Source organism: Takifugu rubripes, chromosome 11 (genome assembly GCF_901000725.2).
Source record: "Takifugu rubripes chromosome 11, fTakRub1.2, whole genome shotgun sequence".
Lineage (NCBI taxonomy): Eukaryota > Metazoa > Chordata > Actinopteri > Tetraodontiformes > Tetraodontidae > Takifugu > Takifugu rubripes.
The window spans coordinates 8,438,454-8,458,741 of record NC_042295.1 but is presented as its reverse complement, the minus strand read 5'-3'; the positions used below and the strand labels follow the sequence as shown (position 1 = coordinate 8,458,741).

General features: G+C 44.0%; 1 protein-coding gene across 1 annotated transcript in view; it reads left to right on the top strand.

The window, feature by feature from the left end:
* rsrc1 (arginine/serine-rich coiled-coil 1) overlaps positions 1 to 20,288 on the top strand; it is a 78,600-nt gene that overhangs the window by 1,303 nt on the left and 57,009 nt on the right. The window contains exons 3-4 of the mRNA XM_011608412.2: positions 1,699 to 1,821; positions 15,124 to 15,285. Coding sequence (XP_011606714.1) covers positions 1,699 to 1,821; positions 15,124 to 15,285 — 285 coding nt within the window. The remainder of the gene's footprint in view (positions 1 to 1,698; positions 1,822 to 15,123; positions 15,286 to 20,288) is intronic.

The following is a 20,288-nucleotide window of genomic DNA, read 5'->3' as shown; positions in this document are numbered from 1 at the left end:
TTTTTAGTTTTATTTTTTGCTTTGACTACAAAAATGTTTGTGCATAAGCCCGTATGGCTAATTTACCGAGGAAACAGTAACTCAATGATCATTTTGGATTTTGCTATAATTTAATGTTTTCTGCAACATTCACTAACCTAATATAAAAGCCAGACATCAAACAAAACGTGTTCAATTCCAGGAAAGTCATTTTTTCTTTAACCGAGTCTTCAGTGATGTTTGCTGGTTTCTTTTTCTTGTTTTGCTGTAGTTTCAGGGTTGTTATAGATGCCTTTCAGGATGGAAAATGAACTTGTAGGTTGATGGATATAAAAATAAGGTTATGTTTAATGGCATATAAGCAAACTTACTGTGCTTTCAAAAACTTCTACTCATTTTAAAATCCAGCACTCTTTTCCTGAGTAGTCTCCATGGATCATGGTTCATGTCTTTGCAGCCTAACCTCCACAGCTGCCTCTGACTGCGTGCGACTGTCCAGACAAGGCCGTTGATAGTAATTATTTATGAGCCTTGGTCAGGGTCCATTAACACTGATTGCAAGTGATTGCAAGGCTGAGCAGAGCTGGATTGGGTGGACAGCATAAACCCTCGCACCAAAGCCCCTCATCTAACCTCCATATGTTTTGATTAATTAGCTGAGAATATGTGTATACATGTGAAGATGCAGAGAAACCGGACTTTTGTCCATGACTGTGCATGAGACGTGTGTGTGTGAGGGTAAAACATTGAATGCTTTCACTAAGCTTTGGTGTTAAAGCCGCGCTCCTTTTTGGTTTCAGAGCATTACATTTTTAGCTTTTATGTAGGATTTAAAAGGAACCCGAGCTAAAAGGGAAGCCACCTTTTGGATCGCCACAGCTCCCGACTGTGTATTCACCACGCTGATGCGGGAGGACGTCAGGCTGTAGAACTTGTTCCATAAAAGCCTGCTCGTGGGACCCAGCCTTTGGAATACTAATAGATATTATTTGCGTCACTCAAAGTGATACAAATTTGGTTTGATAGTTTTGGCTTCTGTTATTTCTATTGCTTTTCTCTTTCTTCTCTTTGGTCTTGAAGAGCTCCCATAAGATCTTGTGTGTGTTTTGTGAGTGTGTCTGCACTGAATCGACTTTATGAGGATCAGTGAGTTTAAATGAATATTTCTCCGTTGTAGAAGTGATTTTGGGTGCAGATATGTGCCTTGCTCTATGACATCAGCCGAACAGCGAGTGTGCGAAGACCAACACACATTAAAGGACCGCAGGCTCACGTGCATGAACTCAGGGCAGGCAGCGTGGCCCTGCTGCTCTCAGTTCTATTGGAAGGGGCCCACAAGTGTAAAGTAGCAATGAGCTCTCTGGGATGTTTGGATTTAATGAGCAAATGGAACAATTAGGAACAACCACTTCTCTTTGATAAGAATTTCAGACGAGAGTCTGAAATAACATGAGAAATAAAGACCAAGAGAGGCTGCTGAACTTTCTTATCCATGCATAATTGCAGTGAATACAATGTTCCTCTCAGCGACTTTCGGATTTCTTTTTTCTTTTCCTGAACTGCCCTGGGTGTTCTGACTGTTGCGCTGATGCTGATTTGTCAAAAAAGCAAAACAAATGACTGCAGAAACCAGAACCCAGCGTCTGAGTGATGTTTTGTTTAAAGGGGTTCTGCCAATGCTCAGATTAAATTAGCGTGTTTGTTGTTTGCTTGCTCCAGGAGGAGAAGACGTTCCAGCAGCAGTTCGTCCTGCAGTTCATCCCGCAGGAGGAGGAGCCGCAGCACCGAGAGAGAGAAGGGGAGGAGCCATCGCAGGCGCAGGTCACACAGTCGAGAAAGGAGGTAATGCTGTCTCACGCGCACACGTCACACAAAAACTTAGAGCTGCACTTTTGTTAGGTTTATTTATGAGTGTTTCAGACTTCATTATCAAAATGTTTTCTTCACGATGGGAACCAAACGAGTGGGAGTGGGCGAGATGAGTGATGGCCACATCATTTACAAGCAATATCAAATTTTTGACTTGAAGCACTTTCTGGTGTTTGTATTACAAATCAGTAAGTGGAATGCCATTACAGACTTTTCTTATTTAAAATGGCAGTAAGACTTTTGGAAGTTTACCTCAGCGTAAACAAACACATCATTTTGTATTTATGTCTCATGTCATCAGATGGCGCCACATGGAATCTTAGGGCTGAATTAGTATGTTGCGCACGCCGCGTGTCTCGGTGTGCCCTGACAATTTGTCTTACTGCGCGAATATTAATGAAAGGGAGACACGCAGAGACAGCAGGTCATGTGCAACAGCAGTCCAATCCTCTCCAGCGCTCTCCTGGCAGCAGCTCTCCTTTCACTCATTAATGCAATTAAAACATCATTACCCATACATGCTTTGTTGAATTATGATTATTATTGCTGTTATTACCATTTTTTTCACAAGCAACTGACTTATTCATGCAGGAACAATGTGTGCACACCTGCAACACACACACACACACACACACACACAGAAGCGCGTGTATCTCTTTCAGAAACATAATAGCAAAGTCTCTGTGTGTGGTGATCCATGTCATTAGCATAGCTAATCTGGTGCTAATGAACCAGTAAAATGTGTTGTTTTTAACCCCCTTCAACACAGAAACACACACAGAACATGCACACATGCGCAAATGTAGAAACGGCTGCTTTAATATATGCACAAGTGAGTCCCCTTGTTTATTTGAGTATAGCTGCAGGGGAGATCATTTCAATCACAAAGAGGAAAAATTGTTCTGTTAAATCCATGACAGAGTTGTCAGAGTCCAGATGATGCACCACTTTTGGCTATTAAAGACACCACACTTTGGCTTTACAGTCAAAAGGCCACAGATCGGGCTTCAGCGAGCCCCCTCTACTTTGAAATTAGACGGTAAATGTTGCAAATTAAGCCAAAAAACCCTTCCCCCGCCCATTGTCGATGCAGTGGCGGTGTCACTCGCCGCGGCTCCGGTGATTAAAACATCAGTTGAAAAAGGCATTAACGGTACTGCATGACATGAAGGGTGGAAGGGATTTGGAGAGATCTGAAACCACGTTCGATGACATGTTTACAATTGCCGCACTGTGATTAGGAGAGACGCGTTGTGTAAGCGGCTTAGCGGAGAGCGAGGAGCAGGTGGGTCGGGGCTGATTGTGGCCGGACTTGGTAGCTGTGTGCGGAGGCACTGTTCAGGATGTAAATATAAATATATGCATAACTGTTATTGATAGCCACATGTGGGATTTCATATGATAATTAGTGCTAAATATTCACTATTCTCTTCTTTGACAGGAAGCTACTCAGCCATAAATTTGCTAATTGATGGCAAAGGGCTAATTATTCACTATATATTGAATATTTTAAAATCTGTCTGTAGTTTTGTAAAGAAGTTGAATATAGAAGGCTCCACGCTGTGGTCACATGATGAAAATAGGTTTGTGTCAGGTGCTCTGGCTACCATTTGTCAATGGGGAGGGGGGGTGGAACGAGGCAACCCACAGTGGCTGAGCGGCTGGCTGATGGATCAGAGCGGGATTGAGCAGACAGGACCTCATGATTGATAAGCAGATAGGATATGAGGTGCTGCCCGCCACCCTCACCCACAGCCCTGGAGCCGCCCGGCAACGTCTGCGGAATACGAAAGAGACGGAGCACGCTGACCAGTGAGGAAGAGAGCGGATGAGAAGTTGGAGGGGAATGGCAAAGTGTGGGGAATAGATCGAATAAGTGCAAGAGGGGGAGGGCGCAAAGGAGATCCTAAAGGGGGGGAAAATGAAGAGGAAAGACAAAAGCGTTGCAAGAACAGATAGGCTTGAGAGGGGGATATTATTCAGAAGAAATGAGAATAATAACGCCCGCATCGGAATATTGCCAGGGAGAAGATTAGGACCATAGTGGAGGCCGTCATGGGTTGAAGGGAGGGAATATTATTACCTCCTTTCTTTTCAATCTCTCATGGATAAATAAAAAGTTAAAAAAAATACATGAAATAAGAATAATGCTCTATCTTGTGTTTACCATCTATCGTTGCTTACGTCTTCTCCTTTTTTCTTTTCACTCTGTGCCTGCAATCAGAGAAACAGGCCCCCCCCCAGAGGTAGCCGGTCTTGCCCTGAAATGTAAAACAGACAAGAGGAGCAGATTACCTATTTGCCATTAATGTTTATTCTCTTTGATGTGAGCAGGCAGAGGTGTCTGTCTGTGTGTGTGTGTGTGCGCGCGCGTGTGTGTGTGTCTGAGGTTGATCGCGGGTATGCATGTACGTACAAAACTTGCGCGAATGAGTGCTCGTCAGTGGGTGGGGGTGGTGTCATGATTGAGTCCACGGGGGCAGCAGCACACAGATCTGATGCGTACCCGTTCCAACAAAGCTGCCGCGGCCCCTCATCACAGTGGGATCACAGGCGCGTCTTTAGGTGAGCGGCAGGCTTTTACGGGCGGCCGCAGGGGTTAAACGCGTGTGGCTCCGTCAGTCATTGTGTCAGCCCTCCTCTCGCTTCGCTGAGGGCCGCGGAAACGCTGCTGGGAGGCACTGAGGTAAAGCAGGTGTGACAAATCCACCACTTAACCTTTCACCGGCAGGCCCGAGAATTGGTTCTATTGGTGGATACGTGCCACATAAAGACGTGTTCACGCTGACGTGCGTACACTCCAGGGCACGCGCAAATAGTTGCATATTTGTTATTAATATTTCAGGCGTCTGTTGACTTAGCAGGGAAAGAGTGCTAACATTAGGGTTCAGAGAGCAGGGTTCAATAAAAGATCATGTCACCCCCACTCTAATGATCAGAACCTCTGAAGGCTGTTTTTTCATTTAAAAACTTTATGAAAATATCAATTTTTATCTTTAAATGATGACATAGTTACTTTAGAATCTAGAACAAGCTTTAGATTTAGATCATAAATTACAGCTGACATTAAAATTAAAGGCAATGACACATTTGATTGATCCCTTCAGGGACGTTGACCTTTCTGCCTTCAGAAAGGTCATAGGTCAGAATTGACCCAGAGCAAGCTTGATTCACCTTTTTACTCTTCTGGTTATGAAATGTTTGTCCATTATGCTCCTGGTGCTGCTTGAACTTGATAATCTAGATATTTTAGTTTTTCAACTTCAGCTCTGCGTTCTTTACTGGATCACAGACAGTGCGTGTGCACGCACATACGTGCGCTTGCTGGGACTGAGCAACGGCTTCGTATTTATTTCACGCAGCAATTTTCTCCCTGTCTACGATGAGGTGTTGTACATCTGCTGGATAGCTTTTCAAGCCCAGTGCCGACACAGAGCTGTCACAAGGTCATCCAGGCACCTCAGAATTCAGGGAGGGCTGGAGGAGAGGCACCAAAGGGCCCGAGATGGGGAGGAAAGGAAGACGGGGCGGCAACGAGCGCGGGAAGACAGAGCTGGGGTGAAGAAAATCCCTGACATTATTGTGGCTTCTTGGCTTCTCAGCTTTTCATTGCACCTGGATCACCAATTCCCCTGTTAGGCAGTAAGGTGGAAATATTCCTGCACATGTGTGTCCAACAGTTATTTATCCAGTTGTGTGTGTATGATGTCGCAGGTGGTTTCGGGTGTTGCTGGCTTCATAAGGGGAAGAGCCCTGAGTGTGTTGTGAAAACATGACAGGTGAAATCTGGATTCTTCCCAAAATCGCCGAGATTCTGTGGAGCGAACCCTAGGTCCATACGGCGGTGCTGATAGATATGAAATAAGGCAAGTCCCTAAATCCTTTGTGTTCTCACAGTTGCACAGCGGTCTCCAGCGAGCCATCGCAGAATTTAATAGCAGGCTGTTTTTCATTCATCTGTCTGTTACACCGTGGAATCTCAACATGTTTTCTCATCCCACTTCTGCAGGATGACACTCAGCCCTTTCTTCCTTCTTTCCCCATTACCGGAATCGCCGCGTTGATTCCGACTGAAAGACATCCTGGTTTACTTTGGCTGCGTCTTATCTGCTCCATAAAAATCAGCACACTTCCCGTCCTGAGATCTGAATGCTTTTGTCTCCCCCCCCCCCCCCCCGTTCCGTGTTGCTGCATTTCTCTGTGTTGTCTTTTTTTATTTATCCTCTGTAAAGGCCAGTCAAGTGCTGCTCAGCTTTGTTGTCAGAAACCTTTATTTACCAAAGGGAGGAATAAGTGAATGACACAGACAGCCTCTTTCATCCTCGTCTAGCCGCGAGCAGTGTTCCCCATCACCGCCAGAGGAACCCCTACTCCCCCTCCTCCCTGCGCCTTCTCTCCTCACCCTTCACTTTTGCCGAGCCACCATACCCCTGCCCTGTGCTGCCTCACACACCCATCCTGTAGACTAGCCCACTCCCTTGGGTAGCAGCCTAGGTATAGACTGTGCTGGTCCCAGTGGGCTTTACATCAGTCTGTCACAGGCGGTCAGTAGGTCCAGGGGTCCTAAAAGAGCCTCAGTGGATTCGCAGAGACTACCCTGTATTGCTTATGTCCATCTGTTGTACAAGCGGCATTAAAGGTGCTTTGATCATAGGGCAACCTACTATGTTACATAATCTATTATGTATTTCTGCTGCCTACATATACTATACTACAGGTGTATGTCGGAAAATGACCTGCTTGGCGGAGGTCGGCGCTCTCCCAGGCATTCTCTAGTTCCTTCCCCCCGAGGAGGTTATCTGACGGGCAAAATGAATCAAAAAGTTACGATCCGGATTTTAATGAAATCTTGAGGAGTTGTTGATAATGGGCCAAGAGCTCATTAAATCTATTTTTGGTTATTTATATTTTTGAACAAGGTGTAAACATAAAAATAGAATTTTTTGCTTTTGTTCTTAAAGCGGGATTATTTTACCAACTTCCCAAATGTGAAAATAAATAAATTAGATGATGTCTAATTGTACAAATGTTTCAATTAATAAAGCCTTTTAAAGGATTTCCAATTTAGCTTTAAATTATGTGACACTTTCGAGATTAGCAAAACCTAGAGTCAGAAAAGCACACATTTATAGTTGTACGATCTGGGAGGATTTAAAGTAGCAAATAAACCAGACAGGTTACTTTTGAAATTGCAGGCAAAATATCACTTTTTGATCACACTTGCGTAAATAAAACTGCCATAATGCCAAAGACTAATCCGCAGCAGTCGGCACGGCCTCCATGACACCGTGTTTACTTTTTGACGGTGTAAACCTTTTTATTTTTTCTGTCTGGCCAGACGGAGGGAAAGACAGAGACAGAAACAGTTTTAGCTCTGGCATTGAAAATTGAACACCAAATCCATCCCTCTTTTCTGCATTCTCCCTCTCTCTTTCCCATTTAAGCGTCTTGAAGTTCATCCAAATTGGGTTTTAAATGCCAATTAGGGGGTTGAATGTAGTAAAATAAAAGCAAATGCAGGCAGGATGGCCTCACCTTCTGGCTGGTTAGGCTTCAGAGAGAGCCGAGTTGGACCTTTGGCTCCCAGCGAGGCTTTGAGAAAAATATCCCGCCTAATGAACACATTAATTAGAACCATAACTATTTATAAGATGATAATTAGAAACGAAGGGAGGTAAACTAGGCTTTTCCTGCAATTAATGGAGGATTAATTACGGGAGCTAATGAAGTGGATTTTTGAAACACGTGGAGGTGAAGTACAGAGATGTGCAGCCCGCTTTGTGATCACTGGCATAATTATTTTCTCCAGCGCCAAAGCGTTTGAGGCCCCGGTCCTCGCTGACTCAGGCCGCCTAATAAGCATCATTGCGTCGTTATATATGCACTTAAAAAGACCTGCCACCGAAATGACTGTCTAATTATTTCTAATTGGCAGGCCTGGCGTGTTGTCATTGAGCTGTTTGGAGCCACGGCAGAACCCCGGGTCTAGTAATACTCTGGGTGGAGGGGGGGCTGGGGGAGAGAGTGAGAGAGGGAACTCAGGGAAAGTTAAAAAGAGAGTGAGCGAGGGGGGAGAGGCGGAGAGGGAGCTGTAATGGTTGTAGCCAGACCTGCATATTTGCACATTTCTTCCCACAGCAGGACAGCAGGTTCTCATGGTGTGTGTGTGTGTGTGTGTTTGTGTGGCCTTCTCAGATAGATGATTAGTTTTTTTATTCCCCTCATCTTAAAGACTTCTGCTCTTAATTTATATGCACATAAACAGCGTTGTATGTTTGCAGTTTTTCTTGTAACTCTTTATCATGCACACACTGTGTGTGCATGATGAAGGGCGGGGGGGGGGGGGTGGTGGCGCTCCTTTATGGAGCGTGTGATACAGTGGCCAGGTTTTGAGCCGGTCCGGAGAGAGCATACATGGACAAACCTCAGTCAGTCGTGTTTACCTTGTATTCTGGTTGTGATCTGGCTTGAATCATATGGACGCCATCATTTTCCAGGACCCCGAGAACGTATGTGTATACAAATATGGTTCAGCCTGACGATATGATGCCGGCCTGGCATTTTTATTGACTCGTAGTGCACTTTCAGAACTCAGTAATGGAAAGCATGTGCATTTTCTAAGGAGGCGTCGATCTCCACTGAGGCTCCGTCACATTGACAAATAAAGTTGTTTTGCAACAGTGTCTTAAAACACGCTCCATCTTCCTTCTGTCGCTCCAGAATGACTCCAGAACAGAAACACTGGTTTGTGGAAGCAGCACCCGTGCTTGTCTGTTCAAACAAGGACACACAGGAACACAAGCATGTGGTTTCACTCACGATTTCGATTTAGTTTCAGGCTGAAAAAAAGCGAAAAATTATAGAGAATAGTGAAGAAATGAAACAAGGATCATGTGTGCCTTGACTGAAACCTTGACAGTCCTTTTTGAAAATAATGAAACACTTTCTCAGCGTGCGCAGGAGTTCCTCTGTTCGAGATTTGTCTTCTGCCTTCGGTCTGTTCCATCCGTTCCGAGGTTCTTGGCAGAGCTGAGGAGGAACTGGAGATGGATAGATCGGTGGAGGCGAACGGCGAGCAGAATCTGCCGTCCACAGGCCAAACAGAGAAGCGACGCTGCCATTTTGACTTTAATGCAAAGTGTGAAAAACGAATTATTTTAAATGCATGGACCAGTTTTTGACCCAAACGGGATAAGGAAAATATTGGGCATCAGGAATCCCTTGATGCTGTTAATACGATCATGATCCAGAATATAGATGATTGGATTTTTATAATCGTGAAAACAAGTTCATGTGACATCAAAACAATTTTTAAAAAAAATCAACATTAAGTAAATGAGATTCATATCAAACTGTACACTCTCACCCCTCACTATTACAGCCACCAAAGTGATTAGCAGACAGGCTGGAAACTGTCATTTCTACAGGCTGCTTCTAAATGGGACATTGGGATGACAAAAAGTGACACATTTTGTGCAGGGAAGAGGATTTTTCTCCCACTATGGACGGTTTATTTGTCTCTCTACATCTTTTTGTTCACTGTCTACAGCTTTTTTTTTTTTTTTTTTAAAGATTTTTAGAAAGTTCTTAATGAGACGAGTCTCTGTTCTCCTCAGAAGACAACTTTGTTATTCCACAGAAGGGAAACGAATAGTGCCATGTTTTTTATGGTGCAGTATTCCAGTTTTGTCTTGGGTGTTTAATTAAGTGTAGTTCCCCTTTAGTAGTGGAATGTGTGCCTGCTTTCTGTCGGCCCGGTCCTCAGTACCTTTTACAGTCCACCCACATGGTTTGTCTCAGCATTTATGATTTTTCTTATACCGTAGTTGTGAGGTTCCTAAATCACTTAAGCACACGGGGCCCGACGGTCCACATTTAAACAATAAAAGGCTGTTATGCCAAGGACCCTCAGATCTCCCACCACTTCATAAATGCGTTCGTATTAAAGGCAGAAAAATACATCTTCCTCCACGGGTGGGGGGGAGTCTGAGAGCACACCTGCTAATTGGAGCCAGATTGATGTGAAGTATGACTGTTCTGTCTTTTATTTCATGGCTGTAGTCATTTTCCCCTTCTTTTCTGTTTTTACCTCTTTTTTTTTTTGCTTTGGTTTTATTTTCTAACTTTGAGGGCCGTTTTCTTCCCCCTCCCTCCTTACCCTCCTGCTGACCTTCCAGCCTCCCCATGGGCAATCTTAATCCGCACCTCACCACACACCCTGCTCTCCACCGACAGCCAAAACAACTCTCTCCCAATGTGGTGGAGCTAATTGTTGTGGGCTGTGATGGATGGAAGCAGGATGGAGGGGGAAAGTAGGGTTTCATCTGCATGAGTGGCTGTGAGCGAGTTGGCAAGTTAGCACCTAGGCTAAGTTTGACCTCCCCTTGACTTGTGTCTGGGCAGCTTGGTTGATCCAGGCCCCCCCCACCTCAGCTCCAGCTGCTAATGGGTGTCATGTCGAGCTGTGGCTGCAGAGGGGTCACAGGTCGCTGGTGCACACCAGACGGCCAAGTTTAGGATTGCGGGGAGGAGGCTGAGTGACACTGTGCATACGCGCCGATGGAGACGCTGGGCAATCAACATGTGTGTGCGTGGTAAAGTGCGCACACACATGCACACACCTGGAAACTGCAAGAAGTCATCATTCTCCTCCTCGTCGGGTCCCTGTTCATATAGATCTGAGGAGCCCATGAAGGCGTTTGAACTCTGCTAAATGACTTGACCTTGTGGCTGAGCGCACGCATGTGATTGGGTGGGTATGTCGGCCAGGAGGAGTGAAGCGAGCGAGTGGGTGGCCCGGGGGCTCATTTGCGCTCGCAAGCATAGCAGGACACTGCAGACGTGTGTGCTAAATTAAAAGCAAACTGGAGATTATGACAAATCTAAACATTGCTTTTATGAAGCTGAGGGCGACAAAGAAAAAAATATTTCTGGGAATCTTTCATCGCCTGTCTTTGCTGTGTTAATTGCGCTTACAATCAGCTACTTTGCAGCATTTCCTGGTGCGCTGTTCAGCACGCGCGTGCGTATGTATATTTATGTGTGCGCGGGTGGGAGACTGTGCGCGTAGCTGCGTACTGTGAACCAAGGGAACAAATAAATGTGGCTGCTTGGAAGGGGGAAGCAGCTTGGGAAATGAATTTCAACAGCTCTCGTAATTAGAGGAATATCATAAATTAAACTTGTGTCTGCCGTTGCGTTTGAAGAGCACTCAAAAGCAATAAATTCTAGATGGTTAACATATTTGCATTCCATTCAGCAGGCAGCATCAGGCAATAACAGCTGTTTTCCACGTCTTTTGGCAGCAGGAAATGCACACTGCTCACTCAAGGTGCTTTTAGACACAGGGAAAAAAAAGGGAAAAGTGACTTTTAACTCGAACAAGAAGCTGCTGCCGCACGCGCTGTCACTGGAAATAACTCAACGGGGAGCGGCGCATTAATGAAGTTCTTCAAATATGGATCTTCTCACTTTCAATAGGCCAGTTTCTATTTCAATCTGTGTATTGCTTGGAAGGAGTCATTTGGCAAGCTTTTTTGTAGCCTCTTTTGCATATGTGTGCTCCTAAACAGTATTTAATTCTTAGGTTTTACAGAGAACAGTTCTCGGCGTTGGTTAGCTGAAGCTGCCTAATAGAATAAATTACTGAACAAAATTTTAAATTATGTACAGTAACAAAAAGTATATACCCAAGTTTTCGTATCATTAATAGCCAGGATGCCAAGAAGAATAATCTAATGGCCCCACTGATGACTCCTGTGTGTTGTGAGAAAGATGATCGGGCAGAGGTCACATCATCAGTGTCCAGTGAAATGGCTTAAAGTTACATGGTCATTAATCACCATGGGATACTGCCTCTGCTGAGAAGATCGCCACATTAGAAAAGAGGACAAAAAGAAAATGGACTGTTTTTAGCTCCCTCTCTTTGTGGGTGCGGCATGGAGCGCTTTCCTCCGTTTCCATGTCGTGACTTTTTGGGATTCTTTATCTGTTTTCATTTAAATAAATGACTTCAACACCTGAGGCAGAATTAAGATTTGTATTTTCAAAACGGCAAAAAGTGCACCAATCACGTCGCCACATTAACCCGAGCAAATGTAATCCGTTACTTTCGCCCCAGGTTTTCTGTCCCCACGCGGCTTTGTGCGAATAATGATTTAACTGGAGTCGGATTCCATTGGAGACGTCCACCTTTATCTGACACTAGTGGTATCGCGTAGCTTCCATTAATGTCCAATTTTCAATGAAAACAGAAATAGAATACAGTGCGATAAGGCTAACACACCATCCAGCTTCACACCCGACCGCATAATTACTGCAATGGGCTGCGGTGAGGGATCATATCCTGGCACACGGGGGGTCAGCGGCGATAAGCTTTAGCCGAGCTCCCAACATGCAGCATAATTACTCTATTGATAATTCTCCAGGAAAACTGCCTCAGCCAATCGCGGAGCTCCGATTTTAATGGATTGGATGGTGAAATGAGGGAGGGATGGAGGAAGGTGGTTGTGAGGGGGCAGCGTCTGGATGTGTGTGTGCGTGCGTGTGTGTGTGTGGGAGTTGTACAGTATGTGGTGGTGACCGGCAAGGGCCTTTATTAGAAATGAAAATATGTTTAGGCCATAGGGGGACCCATTTTCCCTGGAGATAATAAGGCCAGTAAAATGTAAAGCAGGGGAAGGGCTTGGCATGAGGTCTGACTGCGGCTGTTTATCTGTGTGTCCCGCATTAGCCCATTTATCCCAGCCTCAAATTAGCTAATCATTCTCCAAGGGGAAGGACTTGGTCAGGAAATTGACATTTAGCAGCATCGGCTCACTCTATTAACTACAGTAAATTTAATTTGCCGCACACCCCAGAAGTGGGCCGCTTTTCTGTGCCATCAGAGTGAGAGACGGCGAGGGAGATGGAGCAACGGGCAGAGAACGCTTGTGTTTTTTGCATCTGCTGCTTCTGGCTACAATTTGCTTGGCTGAAAATATAAGACTTAGGCTTGGAACACTGTAACTCTGCTGTATTCCCTCTCATGTCCTGTTGATTACAAACATACGCAGGCATTGTCAACACATAGATTCACTCATTCCAAGGTCTGCCCGGGCCATTGATGGATAATCTCGCCTAGAGACTCTAAGCCCCCCAACCAAAACACTAGTGTTTTGCTTTTCCCTTTTTCCTATTAGCTCTGATAATCCGAATAGCTTAATCCAATTTAAAAAAAAAAAAAAAAAAAACATATCACAAGTGCTAAATCAAATACCTTGTGACTGAATGACTGGTCTCACCTCTACTGCAGAATCTGATGTTTCATAAACATCATTTTTTGATAATCTCCACAGGACGTCTGCTTCGGAATCTGTTAATGCAGTGATGTTGCCTACACTTAGTTTATGTAAGGAACAAGACTGTTTGAATCAGTAGTTGCTAATCCTATTTCTGTCCTTTCTTTATGCCCTATCTTCCAATCACCACCTCCTTTACTCAACCAGACCATATGAGCCTGGTCCTGCTCAAGGTTTCTTCCTGTTAAAATGGAGTTTATCCTTGCTGCTGCTGCCTGTTGGCTAGGAAGGGTTCAGGCTTTGGTTTTTTGTAAAGCACCTTCAAACAATATGACGGTAACAGATGCTGTATAAATAAAAATTGATTTGCATCCAAAACACTAAAGTTGGGTTCAAATGATATTTGGCCCACATGAGAAACAAAAAAATTAGAATCTCTTTGAAATCTCACTTAATAATTGTTGTCTAATGTAATAACATATTGTATTACTTTCTTTTCTGATTATAAATACTTTACAGATTTAGCATTTAGACTTACCTTTTCTAATAGATAAGCTATAAAAACTTTGGTGTTATGGCCTTTGTTTTATGGACAAAAAGAAATTTACACTCAGAGAAAACTCAGGTTGACTGTTGAATTAACAATAATGACAAGTGAAATTGACCAATATTGAAAATAAGCTGTATAGCCCTTTCTTCTAAATGTAAATACTAGGAAGCATCTATCATTCCAGCCATCCCTCTGTGAAATGTTTGTGGAAAAATGATGGGTTTCATGTCATTTATTTACCATCTGACCTTTTCTGAAGAAGCAGATTCATTTCAAGGTGGGAGCCCTCCTCCTCATCCTCCTTGCACCGCAGCCGGCGATGGCGAACGCCATCTTAATTGATTGCAACAGTTGTCAGAGTGTTGTCTGTTAGAGGGGTGACAGGCGTCTGAGGGAAGTGATTAGTTTCTCTGTCGAGAGGGAGACAGCTGTGGATGTCCCAAACTGCAAACTAATAAAGAGGGGAAGCAATAAAGCTCGTGGGCAGCAGGTTTGACTGTTTTTATAGACAAATCAATAAAATGATAGATGATGGAAAATAACGGCATCCCGATTTCTACTGGGATTTAGAATCACACACACACATACAGTAGAGCTCGATTATTTTAGAGGGTTTCCAAGCACAACGGAGGTGTGTGCAGTTAAATATTGGGGGTAATTTGTATCTCTGTGCAACCATATTGAGCCATGATTTACACTTTCAATTATCCTCTTTGTTGATTTTCAGATGATGACTGTGATCACATTGTGAGTGTGTGTGTACGTGTGTGTGTGTATAAAGAGTAAATTTCCTGTTGTAAATCTTTTGGAGACCAGAGGGTCTGTGTCAGGATCAATACCCAGCACAGGCCTTCCTCTGGGCCCGCCTCTAATTGGCTCCATTTCTACTGTCTCCATGTGTGTGTGTGTGGGTGTGTGTGTCACAGCATGTGATCGTATATAACACAACTATAGGGCTCTGAATGAAAGAGGAATTTGTTGAAAACTTTATTCTGGTATGAGGTTTTTTTAATTAAAGTTTGTTCAAAAGTTTACGGATAAGAACTGTGATTTAATATTATGTTTCCATCCAGACAAGATGCTCATCATTTGCAGTAAAGTCTGTTGGTTCTTGTTTTTAGACATATTTTCAGCATATTTTGTTCCACTTTTTCAATCTTTATAGATCACAAGAAACTGCATTTTTACACTTTTTTTATGTAAGAAAAGCTCCAGCATGTGGCCTCTTTGGCTGCTGCAATTCAAATGAAATCTGAAATACTGTAGTGACTGTTTATTGCAGCTAGTTTCTGTGTTCAACCCATCATTCAAAAGGCTAAATGTTGCAACCTTTTCTTCACTTTTGCAAAGAGTATCAGCGGCTCGCTTCTTCACGCCTCGTGTGCATTTAATGAGCAGCTGAAGGCGCCTCATAATTTTTTTCCCTCCCTTTCATTCACGCCACAGGAGGTCTGGTAGCAGGAGCCGTGGCGGACGGAGGAGCCGCAGCCGAGAGCGGGACCATAGCCGCCGCAAAGGCCACGACCGGGAGAGGGAGAAGGAGCGGGACAGAGCACAAGGCAGAGACAAGGAGAGGGACAAGACTAAAGAGAAGGCAGACAAGAAGAGGTGAATTGACTTTTGACACACGATCACTCATGCAAAAGTAGACTCAAATACACCAAACATGGTAAGGTGCTGAGGTGGCCCAGCTCAATCTAAACTACAAAGAATGGACTTCAAGCTCCATCTCACTTCCTCCTGATGTCCATCCATCACTTGCTCCTTCTATCCATCAGTCCATCATTACCTTCTTCCTCTATTCCCCGTGCAGTCAAACAGGAGGAACCGTCGTCCTTATAACGTGGCAGAATTCCCTCATGTAGGACAGGATATCATGGCGCTCCACAAGTCCAGTTCATACAGAATGTTCTGGCCTCCAGATGATGTCTGATGTCTTTAACTCCATTTTTCATCCTCTGAGCCTGCCTGCAATAAGCCCTGAAAAATAACATCACATGCGTCTCTGCTGTACTTACACACGCAAAAAAGCTGCACGCCATATTGGGACTGATGCCAGTTTGGCTGTTATTATCACTGACCTGACCACAAGTCAGGCTTCCTCATTTAAAACAGTTTTTCTAGTGATGTAAACATGCCATGTGACGATAAGATGTTAAAGACTTAAGAGATGTTTCATTTCATTGTAAAGTCATTCGGTTAGTCTCCTGCTGATTGCTGTAGCATGTTTTTAGTAAATACTTAACATAAATTTAGCAGAACTACCATAAGGAAATACAATTCTTTTTTTTGAAGATGCTGCAAAAGAAATTCCACACATTATACTAGAGCTTGGAGTTCTGCCACCAACGTGTCCTTCGAAGTGGCATGAAGCGATGCTGATGATTCTCTTTAGTGTCCTCAACAATCTCAGCCCTCAGAGGATTGACACTTTCAGGAGGTGGGTGGCTGAGCTGAAGAGCAACACAGAGCAAAGGTTAAAAGGAGCCATATTACAGGAGTTACAGTTACCGACCTTCTGCCCAAATACCCAGACCCTCTAGCTGCAAGCCAGGGAATTAATAAGAGAAAAACCTCCACAACTTCCAGCTCTGCGTGACACAACAAGTGTGTGCATCCTGGCAGACCGAAGCGGTTGATAGGCTCTAAAGATCAGCATTGTAGCTACACATGCCATCTATTGACCAGTGCAACAAATCCTCGACCAGGAGGGTGGTGGTTATAGGTGTAATCGTGACGTTGATGCGCGAACTAAGCTCCCAGTGTGGCCATCTTGGACAAGTCGGTCTTGAGTGATTAACGTCATGACAGCAGTCGCAGAAGCTTAACTAGAATCAGCTCAGCATCAGAACATCTGCTTTGATCTGACTGAGAACCTTGCTTTTTCACCAAGAAAATCTGGGGTTAAATGGAACATTGAGTTTTGGTTTTGGGGTAAAGTTCAACATTTATTGAAAGCTCCATATACCATATATACTGATATATATTGCCTTTCTAAGATGAGTATCGGGCAAACAAATAAAGCTAAAGTGAAATGTACGCCCAGCAGACCATATCTGCTTTCATATTAAGGTTTCAATATCCTTCAGCATCGATAGGAATCTCCTCCTTTATCTCCGATTCTGCTTCAGCTTGTCTGCGTGCACGCGTTTGCTGACATGCATAGATAATGTGTTGGTCTGTGCGTGCGTGTTCCCACCTGTAGCAGCGTTAATATACCAGCGTTAAACTGACTTAAATCTGTGGTGTGATATTGGCATTATTCCATCTATACCAACCGGTGCTGACCTGCTGTCAGAGGTGACATTTACGTGCACGAAGAGCCACGAAGATCAGACCTGAGAATCAGTACTTCCACTGCTTATTTAAAGTGATAAGGTGAAAGAGCAGTCAGTTACAGTATATCATACTTTAATCATCTAATCGGCACAGGTGCCATAAATTCAATGTGATCCAAATGATGTAGGTCTGTGGACCTTAAAAGGATGTTCAGAATGTCCGTAAGCCACCTGACATGGATGCTCCTGCTTTTCACCAGATACTCCCTCAGGAATTGAGGTGCCTAACGAGTCCCCTTTTAGCAGGAGAAAGACCGAGCAGCCAGATGTTTCACGCATATGTAAAACGGTACATCCTGAAGTCACATCCGCTCTTTAATCTTTTGCTCCTAATCGTGATGCATCTTCTCACACACAGACACACACACACACACAGACACAGACATGCACTATTTCAGCTTCATTTAGATCCAGTTTTCCTTGTTGGGAAGGAGGAGAGGATTGATGCAGGGCGGGGTGTAGAAGAAGAGGCTCAGGAGCTTTATACTGTCTGTCAGGATAAAAGAGGGGCCCCTCGGAGTGAACCGTGACACCGTGTCTGTGTGTGTGTGCATGTGCGTGCAGTGTTGTCGTCATTAAACATTTATCACTCCTCTAATATGACAGCAGCCGACTCGGTGCTCCAGCGGCATGTTTTCATGCAAAATTTATTGAAAAAGACGAGCCGTCGTTAGGAGATCTTGTTGCCTTTCACATGTGGCAAAGGCTAAGTGGGTGAATGTCGGCTGGTGTGTTTGTGTTTACCCAGAACAGTGTACACGGTCAATAGGTCAGTTTGCTCTGTGTAATCCACGGTCTTGGCGTTCGAAGACAAGATCAAGGCTTCCTTTAAGAATTTAACCTCCACAGAACCCATTTAGTTTGCAGTTTTTCTTTTTTCAGTGAGCAGAGCTGCATGTGTGCGTTTGTAAAACAAATAGCTCTTAATCAAAATCATCCATCTTGCTTGAAATATCCTGACTCTAATCGGTTCAGAACTGGACACAAATGTTTATATGAACCCGCACTTTTCTTATACAAAACATAATGATCTTAAAATTGTCCGTGCTGGTGTTTCATCCATTCCACTTAAGTTATCATCATTTAGATTTGAAAATGAGCTGAAGGGATTTATTTTGCTGGCTTTTATAATGTTATATTAATTAGTTATAAACGTTGCTGGGAGGAAACTGGTGCGCGGCTTGCTAATTTGCAGTTTTGCAATATTTTAATTACGTATGAGTTTTTTCTTTACTGTGGAAAATACCATGACTACATTCCAAAGATGAAACATGTTACTGCATGTATAGAGCCAACATGCACTTTCTTCCCGAATTCAGATAGCATTCGATTGATGATTTATTTATTTATTTGCTTAAGTCAGCAAAAAAAAACCTTGTATCGAAGCAGGTATTCCTTCCAAGCAGATAAAAGACGGGAGCGCAATTTAAATGCAACAACATTTGTAACTGAGTCCCACCTGTAATTAATGAGCACAAGCCCAGGGACTACGGCATATGACAGATGGCTGGTCCTTCAGTGAAATGGACCACTTTCTAAAAATATTGAATTTCTTTGGAGGGGGCAGATTGTGGGATCATCATGGGTTGCGTTGGTTCAAGGTTTTTGAACAGGCTTAACACACAGATGCACATTAGCGTGCACCACTCCGCTTTACGGCTTCTAAGGCAGAATTTGCCAGTTAATAAAAGAAGTATTTTCTGATTTTCTCTGCGCGCAGTACCTCTGTTACCGACCATCAAGGTGGCGGACATGCGTGGGACGGGCGGCCCCACTCCACATCCTCAATCAGAGAGGTCTGTCCAATTAGGCTGAACTCCCTGTCTGTGCCAGGTCACGTGAGCAGTGTTCGTCCATCTGGCTCAATTTCATGTCATTTGAGCGTGAAGCGAGCAGAGGCTGGCCAGCGTAGGCACGGAGGGCAGCACAGAGACCTCTCACGTTAACAGAGAGATTTCTTTTCCCCGCGCATGTAGAATGAGAGTTTGTATAATGAGCCCAGGGTCAAAGGAATGAAGTGATTACCTCTTATTTGATGTCTTTGTCTATGATGGAATCAGTTAGAAATTTCTCACCGAAGGCCTCCAGGTTTATGCTCATGAAATGGCTTAGGAAAAAGAGGCTTTAAAGCCTGTTTTTCTTTTATTTTTGCCCACCGAGGAGTCACTTTTTCAAAATAAGTGTTTAGTAATTCTCCTCATTAAAGATTTCCCCCCCCACCCAACAAGCTAAACGGCACCCATCATCCCCACAGGGGGCTCATCTGTATCCACAGACCCTAGTTTGGCTTGCTTTTCTCCATCACTCAACCTTAACCTATGAAAGCCTAGAGGGCTGTGAGGCAGAGTGAAAAATAATAGAAGACCCTGAATGCAACCATAGAAACACACACGCGCGCACGCACACACAGAGCTGTTGATTTTCTCTCCCTCTACTCACTCTGAGGAAATGATTGTCTGGTTCTCTGCCTCTGTTGAACATCTATCGGCTCATTAGTGTTGATAATACACAGGGAAAGTAAGTGTATTGGTGTGTATTTGCGTGTATGTAGCCCCTGCCTGCGGCATTGTTTTAGCCTATTGGGAGAATGCGTAAGGGTGGTGGGTATGGGACCACTGGCTGCTGTGTGTGTGTGTTTATTTGTAGGACTCTAGGCTGTGTCTGGCTACGGGAGTGGGTCTGGGGAGGTAAGAGAGACTTCAAATACGGTCCTTGAAAGGTTAGGATGTATTCTTTGTGTGTGTGAGTTTTTGCGTTGGGGCCAAAAGCAAGAAAAGACATGGTACACATGTGTGTCTCTAATAAGTTTATCTGCACAGGGTGGCGGGGGAGGGGGCGTAAGAATGATGTCTATTCAAAAAAAGGTGGACACGCATACACAGATCCCATTAGACAAACCAGCATGCACCCCAATTGGTCCAGTTTTATTGGCTTGTGGCTGTATGCACTAGTCATTAGCCACACACAGATAATGAGCAGAGATTGGACTGAGAACAGATAAGTTGTATGAACTTTATCTTTACTGGATGGATGGTTTTTTCCACAGTCATTCAAGGGAGGCGGAGATTCTGCCCCCTGGTTCTATTAGCAGATATATTGAATAATTCTTGGTGTGTGTAATGAGCCTAGTTAATACATTTGACCCCAAAGTATCTTCTGTTTTAAATATTTTGTCAATGATTTGATTAAGCCAGTAGTAATAATTTTGAGCTGCTGTTCTGAATGACCTTTCCTTATTCTTGTGCTTGTGGATGGTGGAAAAAACACAGGGGA